This window comes from Clupea harengus, chromosome 12, assembly GCF_900700415.2.
Source record: "Clupea harengus chromosome 12, Ch_v2.0.2, whole genome shotgun sequence".
In the NCBI taxonomy this organism is placed as follows: domain Eukaryota; kingdom Metazoa; phylum Chordata; class Actinopteri; order Clupeiformes; family Clupeidae; genus Clupea; species Clupea harengus.
In genome coordinates this window covers 20,985,919-20,993,418 of record NC_045163.1, presented here as the reverse complement: position 1 = coordinate 20,993,418, position 7,500 = coordinate 20,985,919, and the positions used below count along the sequence as shown (strand labels likewise).

General features: G+C 46.4%; 1 protein-coding gene across 2 annotated transcripts in view; it reads left to right on the top strand.

The window, feature by feature from the left end:
• Positions 1–6,190, top strand: part of lmx1ba (LIM homeobox transcription factor 1, beta a) — a 48,223-nt gene extending 42,033 nt beyond the window's left edge. The window contains exons 3-8 of one of the 2 annotated variants that reach the window (XM_012830198.3): positions 1,044–1,276; positions 2,333–2,511; positions 2,799–2,876; positions 3,016–3,082; positions 3,482–3,646; positions 4,684–6,190. In XM_012830198.3, the coding sequence (XP_012685652.1) occupies positions 1,044–1,276; positions 2,333–2,511; positions 2,799–2,876; positions 3,016–3,082; positions 3,482–3,646; positions 4,684–4,841 (880 nt within the window). In that variant the 3' untranslated portion in view covers positions 4,842–6,190. Of the gene's footprint in view, positions 1–1,043; positions 1,277–2,332; positions 2,512–2,798; positions 2,877–3,015; positions 3,085–3,429; positions 3,647–4,683 lie in introns of both variants that reach the window. The other variant, XM_042709362.1, reaches the window with a different exon arrangement.
• Positions 6,191–7,500: the final 1,310 nt, after the last annotated feature.

Genomic DNA, 7,500 nt, shown 5'->3' with positions numbered 1-7,500 from the left:
TCTTATGAGATTAGCTCGCTCGCCTCCAAAGAGCGGGGAGAGAATAGCTTAAAAGCGGGACACAAACACATGACAGGTCTCATCCGGATGGGAGGGTCTTAAGGCATTTTTTTGGAGAGGCGAAGCTGGTATTACACGTCGATGCACAAGAGCTGAGCTAAGAGAGACCTTTCAGTCTTTGGGCCTAATCTCTTTTCACGCAGGCCTCTTTTTCTCCTCTCGTGCCTTTCACTTCTTCATGTGCACTTCCTGTCTCCATTTCTCCCATCTCTGTCTTGTCGCTATCTCTCCTCCTTCTACCCCCGAGATGCTCATCCTTTCTCCTTCTCTCTCTCTCTCTCTCTTTCTCTCTCTCTCTCTCTTTCTCTCTCTCTCTTTCAATTTGTTTCCCCCCCTCCCCTCCCCCCCTCCGTTCTTCTCTCACCCCTCTGGCTTGCTGCGGACCCAGAGGTGCTGTGAAACACACTGTCATATTGAGTGACTTATTAAAAAGCCCCTCGCAAAAGTCATTACCATACCAACGAGCTGCCAGGGGGGCACACCTCGGCGTGTGTGTAGTACCCACGGGGCACTGCCGCCGCACGTCAGCTGTGCCCCATCCGGCTTCAATATTCATGAATGACTTTTAGCAGCAGGCGAGGTGGCACTGCTCTGCCATCTTGGCTCCTCGCAATGCCCTCGGAAGCGGGCACGATTAGAGGAGATTTCTCCAGTGTTCCACTAAAATGTTCATGAGTGCCGATAACGGCACTGCAGAGATGGGATGTAACACGGTACTTCATCTTACCCCGCGGTGGTTAACACTCGCTCACTCAGGGCAAGGCTGTAGTCAAGTTCGGGCAGAAGTGTTCTCCGTGACCTAATTTGCATCGGAAGACATCAAACAAAAACACAGTCTGAAAAGTCTGATTTCACTTTTCCTCGCATTTCTTGTATTTTTTGGTTTTTCTTGTTTTGCGTTGCTTGTCTGATCACACACTCATGAATCCTCTCCCCTCTCCCCTCTCCCCTCTTCCCCTCTTCTCTCTCCCCTCTCTCTCCAGGCTGTTTGCCACCAAGTGCAGCGGCTGCCTGGAGAAGATCGCGCCCACGGAGTTTGTGATGCGGGCGCTGGAGAGCGTCTACCACCTGGGCTGCTTCTGCTGCTGCGTATGCGAGCGCCAGCTTTGCAAGGGGGACGAGTTCGTCCTCAAGGAGGGCCAGCTGCTCTGCAAAAGCGACTACGAGCGGGAGAAGGAGCTGCTCAACTCGGTCAGCCCGGAGAACTCCGACTCAGGTACGGGGAGAACACACACACACACACACACACACACACACACACACACACACAACACAAACACACACACTTGCATGAACACACAGGCGTAAGTGGAATAGGTTCATACAGCTGTTACCACATAGGCCTCAACAGGAGCCTCTTATGATGCTGGTATCTAAGCATTAGGCTGTCTGGAAGCAATTAAATAGAAATATTGCGATGATTGGCAGACATGCCTCGGCTAAACTATGCTTTTTACTATCTCCCATCATGGGCCGAACTTTTAGCAAATAATATGGCCAGCTGCCAGACCATAATGGTTAACTGCTTTGGGTTAGATCACAGTCAGAAAATCATAAAAAAAATGATGATGAGACAAATGTATTTGCCTTAAACCACCACAGTGTGCAGAAGGCCAGAGTGACCTGAGTTTGGGTTCTCATGGGTCTTGTTCCCTTTGATAATCGCAGACTATAGAAAATATTTATAATAAAGTCGTATATGAAAGAGCACACAACAAGCAATGTTTTGCAGGGTCCTCATAGGCAGATATAATAATATAATGAAACTGATGTGGAACTCTGATGTTAGATGCATTCCTTGGTTATTTCCCTGGATACCAGTAGGGTGCCCTTTTGAGACATACACTGTCTTATCCTGTTCGGAGTTCTGAATGGCACCTTGGCGATTACGCATTCGAAAACACTTACTCACATGATATCATGTAATGGACAAATACATCTGTCTACAATGAAGACCGGTCTCTGAAGGAAATCATGGGGGGTGGGGTGGAGAGTGGGCGTGCGCTTCTCAGAATTAAAAGTTCATTGTTGACTGTAATTTGCTAATTCAAAAGGTCGTTAAGAGTATCTTACATCATTTAGTGAATTACAATTTATTTTACTAAGTGTGTTTTTTAAAGTCACAGTTTGGGACAAACACTGGATGGTGTATGTCACAGCATGTATGTTACATGATCTCTTATAGTAGACCTATTCTTGCCTTTCCGTCACTGGAGACCACTTTATGCAGCATGCAAAAGCTGAAGGATCTCCCTATATGATTGTGTTTCAGACAAAAGTGAGGATGAGGACATAGACGTGAAACAAGAAAAAGGCACGGGAGGCCAAGGCAAAGGCAGCGATGATGGCAAAGATCCACGCAGACCCAAGAGACCTCGTACCATCCTTACCACCCAACAGAGACGCGCCTTCAAGGCCTCGTTCGAGGTGTCCTCCAAACCCTGCCGAAAGGTAAACCCTTAGACCGTTTTCTCCCACTGGATTCAAAATGTAATTCAGTGGTTCTTCTCAATCCACCTTCTCATTGAGCCACATTACCCGCCATAGCTTTGTTATTAAATGTTACCAAGTTAACAGCATCATTTCAGGAAAATCTCCTTCCTAACCTTTGAAATCTGAAATCTCTTTCCTAACCTGTGTTAGAAGTGCAATTCTAACTTAAAGCCATGCCGCTTAGAAAACTGGTTGTATGTGAGACTTAATGTTTGTGAGACTAAAAGTGTTCATTCTTCTGGTAGGTGCGAGAGACCCTGGCTGCTGAGACGGGCCTGAGTGTGCGAGTGGTCCAGGTGTGGTTCCAGAACCAAAGAGCCAAGGTGAGCAGAACCACTAGAACCACTAGAACCCACACCAGCAGCCTTTAGAGCAACAGCAGTATGAGCGTGTGTGTGTAGCAGTGGCATGTCCTATGAAACTCGGTACCATTGTCTGATGGATGTCCTTGTCTTTCTCCAGATGAAGAAGTTGGCACGCAGACAGCAGCAGCAGCAGGAGCAACAGAACACCCAGAGACTGGGCCAAGGTGTGTGTGAACTACATCTGCAGACAGCCCCCCCCCCCCACTCTCTCTGTCTGTCCCTCTCTCTGTCTCTCTCTCTCTCTCTGTCTCTCTCTCTCTCTCTCTCTCTCTCTCTCTCTCTTCCTCTCTATGGTGTCTGAGATACAAGCAGAGGCCCAAGCTAGCCATGTCTCACTTACTTCATCCATCTAATATACAGTTGTCAGACAACAGCATGTCTTAGAACAAGTTGTCCACACAGACACTGGAAAATCTGTCCATTCTTCAAAAACTTGAATGTCTTTTCGAAATACTCCGCAGACACTGTTGGAGCCGATCTGATGCAGAATGCAGATGAAATGAGAGTTGAGGGGCGGTGGTTTCCTCTGCTCCGTGTCTCACCTGGCTGTCTCTCCTCCACAGAAGTGATCTCTGGGCGCATGGAGGGCTTGATGAGCTCCTACACACCGCTGGGTCCTCCCCAGCAACAGCAGCTGTTGGCCATGGAGCCCAATGGCTACAGCACAGATCCCTTCCAGCAAGGGCTAACCCCACCACAGATGCCTGGAGATCATATGAATCCATATGGTGAGCAGGACTACAGACGCATACACACACACACGCACATATACACACACACACACACACACACACACACACACACACACACACACACACACACACACACATATACACACACACACACACACACACACACACACACATTTATATGTTTCCAAATGGTTATCTAGTAATTAGCACCCAAACCCAAACCCAACTACACATGTAGCACAAGATCATCCATCCATACTGCCACACACACACACACACACACACACACACACACAAAAACACACACATACACTTGTTTTCTCATACATACACACACACACACACAGACTCAGACAGTTCTCTTGACTACACATCCATCTCTGCCTGAGGTCTGTTGTTTGTGCCGGGAGTCACGGGTTTCATGATTCATGACAGATTCCGTGCGGCCCCGCTGGAGCAGTGGAGCCCTCCACCCACTGGCCCTCCACCTCCCGTGGCAATGCAGGGAAACCAATAAAGTGCTGGGGCTTATTAAAAATGTATGCGCCATCAAACTGTCCCGGGCACTGATGTAACAGTGTCATTTAGATCAGCACAAGCCAATAAAGCAAGCATGACACCCAAGAGAGAGCTCCCGTCAACCTCGCAATTAAGCACGCTGTCACTCCAGAAGGATTACAGCCCCCAATAAACACCACACACACACACACACACACACACACACACACACACACACACACAAACACACATTTAGCAGCTGAATGCACCACAGCACCGAACACACCATACCCAGGGCACACATTGTTATGTATCTGTGATTTTCTTTTATTGCATCTTTTGAAGAGCTGAAATATTGATTTGTGTGACAGTGGTTGATAATTAGAGAGCTGAACATTTCACCGCAGAGACAGACACGCAGCATCCGTGTCGCTGATGGCTCCATAGAAACATTATTGTTTCTTTTTCAGTGGATTTTAGTGCTCTATTGCCTTTGTTTGTTTGTTTGTTTGTTTGTTTGTTTGTTTGGGGGTGAAATGTTAACAAATGTCGTTTTCTGCTCTTTTCCTTCGCAGGGACTGACTCTGTCTTCCACGACATCGACAGCGACACGTCTCTCACCAGCCTGAGCGACTGCTTCCTGGCCGCCTCTGAGGCCGGCTCCCTGCAGTCCCGCATAGGAAACCCCATCGATCGTCTCTACTCCATGCAGAGCTCTTACTTTGCCTCCTGAAACCGAACACCTACGCTCATCTCTACAAGCCAAGCAACCAGCCAAACACAACCTACCAAAACCAACCAAACAATCATCCAAACCCGCAGCCATGAGCACGAGCCTCTGCTTCCACAAGGCTGGCAGCATAAATCAGACCGCACTGTGGTTCTGTGACTCTGACTTCCGCAGGCTCCCCATCTAGAGGGACGAGAACATGGACAGACTGGAAGATAAAACGGGGCCTCGTTTCTTTCCTCTCCCGTCCGTGAAAGAGAAGTGAAGATGGGTTTTGGTGCTTAACAGGGTTCAAAGCTACAGTCACAGCGTGATGCCTGGTCTGCAAACTGTTCGCACGGACAAAGAAAAGATAATGAATTATTTCACCTCACATCGTTATTCGGTTAGGAGAAATAAATAATATTTTGCTTGTCAGGCGTTCAGAAAAAAACTGATTTGTTTTGAGAATGTGGACCAGAATGAATGGGTAGGCATCATTACGAAGTGAACAAGTTCAGCTTTAAATTGTGGACTGTGACCATTCTTTTTGTTTCGTTTTGTTTTGTTTTCCTTGTTGGAATTGACTAATAAAAGCTTCAGTGTATGTTTATGCTTGAACATAATTTTGTAATGGCATATGTGCGGCTTTTAGAGGTCGTCTTGACATTTGTAATAATATATCTCATGCCAACCTTTTTCAATTAACCCCTTTGGCCTCTAACCCCTTTGCTGTGATTGTCATGACTACGCCACAGAATGAAAAGAAAGAAGAAACACAGGATTCAAAGGGACAAAACTCATGGACTCTCCACTGTATTTCAAGTGTATATAGATGTACAACAAAACTCATGTCCGACCCGCCGTGCATGTTGAAATGGACATCTCTCTATTTATTGAAGTGCAACATGCGCCCTGTAATACAGAGTGGGGAAAAAAAAAGCTTTATTTAAAACTAAGGACCCCAGTGTACAAGTAGAAGGTGCCCTAAGCATAGAATAATGTGTCTTTTTTTGATTATGAGATTGAAAGTAGTATTTTTGTTTCTGTTCGATGTTTTAAAGAAAAAGAGTATAGGCTGTAAATCTGTTTCACTGTGCTATTTATTTGTTCCTTAGTGTGCTCTTGGGCCCGGGCCAGAGTGCATTTTTATCACTCCTCTTTGCTAAATTACCAAAGTTTGTTGGTATTACAAATAAAAACAACCCCCTAAAAAAAAAAAAATGTTTCCGTCTGTGTCACAAACTGGAAACTTGAAACAAAGAAATAGGATGCAAACGCTCAAGGCGTGTTTTACTGAGATAAATCAAAGTGCCACGATGGGCAAACAAGGCAGAGATCACAGGACTGGAGAACAGCACTTCTTGCTGATCACAAACAATTACACACAAAGACAAAGGAAAAAGCCCAAGGCTTACATAGGAGCTCAGTGAATACATTGGCTACAGGTGAGAACTAAACTTAATTAACACACAGGCTACAGGTGAGAACTAAACTCAATTAACACACAGGCTACAGGTGAGAACTAAACTCAATTATCACATTGGCTACAGGTGACAACTAACTCAATTAACACATTGACTACAGGTGAGAACCAAACATGGAGGGAAAACTAAGTGAGGGAAATACTAAAACACAGGAGAGGATGAACGGACTGGAGTAGCATATGGAGCAAGAGCAGGAACAGGAACAGAGGAGTGAGCAGCAGAGGTTGTGACAGTCTGGTACTGTCCTTGACGAGTTTCAGTTTCGTCTGTCGCCTTCCCCCGTGTCGGGAGGTGTTTCATTTTCAGGTCCTCCTGAGAGGCGCTGTGTCTTGCTGGGATAATGCGTCTTGCTCGTCCAGTCCTCTTTCAAGGCCTCGGCTGGTTTACGGCTCCCTTTGGGACGCCCCTTACAAAGTGAGTTTAATAAACACTCCATGTGACCTTTGACCTGGCTCGTCCTTTGTGCCATCAAACGCCATCGCTGGGCCTTCTGCATTTGAACTTTGAACTGACACAGCCTGTTGTCGTGGTGTTGGAGGGTAGGGGGCGCTATATGAGACGTTTTGGATTGAGTAACTCTTATCCCTGGAGGAACTGCATTCTTTGAAGGTTCGAAACTGAGCCAAGGTGCACAAGGTGGTCTTTACCAGCACACCCTCGTACATAATTGTTTTATTGATTATGTATTATGTATATTGATTATATATTATATCATTGTTGTACTATCTGTTCACTATCTTCAGGTGAAAAACACAAGATAGAATTAACAAATCACAACCCCTTGCCTCATCAAAGAAAGTCTGTGTGTGTGTGTGTGTGTGTGTGTGTGTGTGTGTGTGTGTGTGTGTGTGTATGTGTGTGTGTGTGGTCTCCTCTCCTCTGTTCATGATACTGAAACCTGTGAGTATTTGGTAGGGCGGCACAGCTGTTGATGGCATGTTCTGGCATTCTTGCTCGAACCTGAGGTTGCAGCTGACAAGTTCCTTCACATCTCTGTGACGTCTCAGGCCTCTCGCAATGTGTTACCGAGAGTCAGCCTGGGACGCACGGGAGCCTGCTCAGTCCAAAGGCTGACACCAGGACGGCTCTCTCCAGCGTCCTCGCTGACGTCTTCCGGCTATGAAAGTGTGGTGAGAAATACATAAAAGTCCACCGAGTTAAACTGCACTTTACCCACACCAAGTGTGTGCGCATGT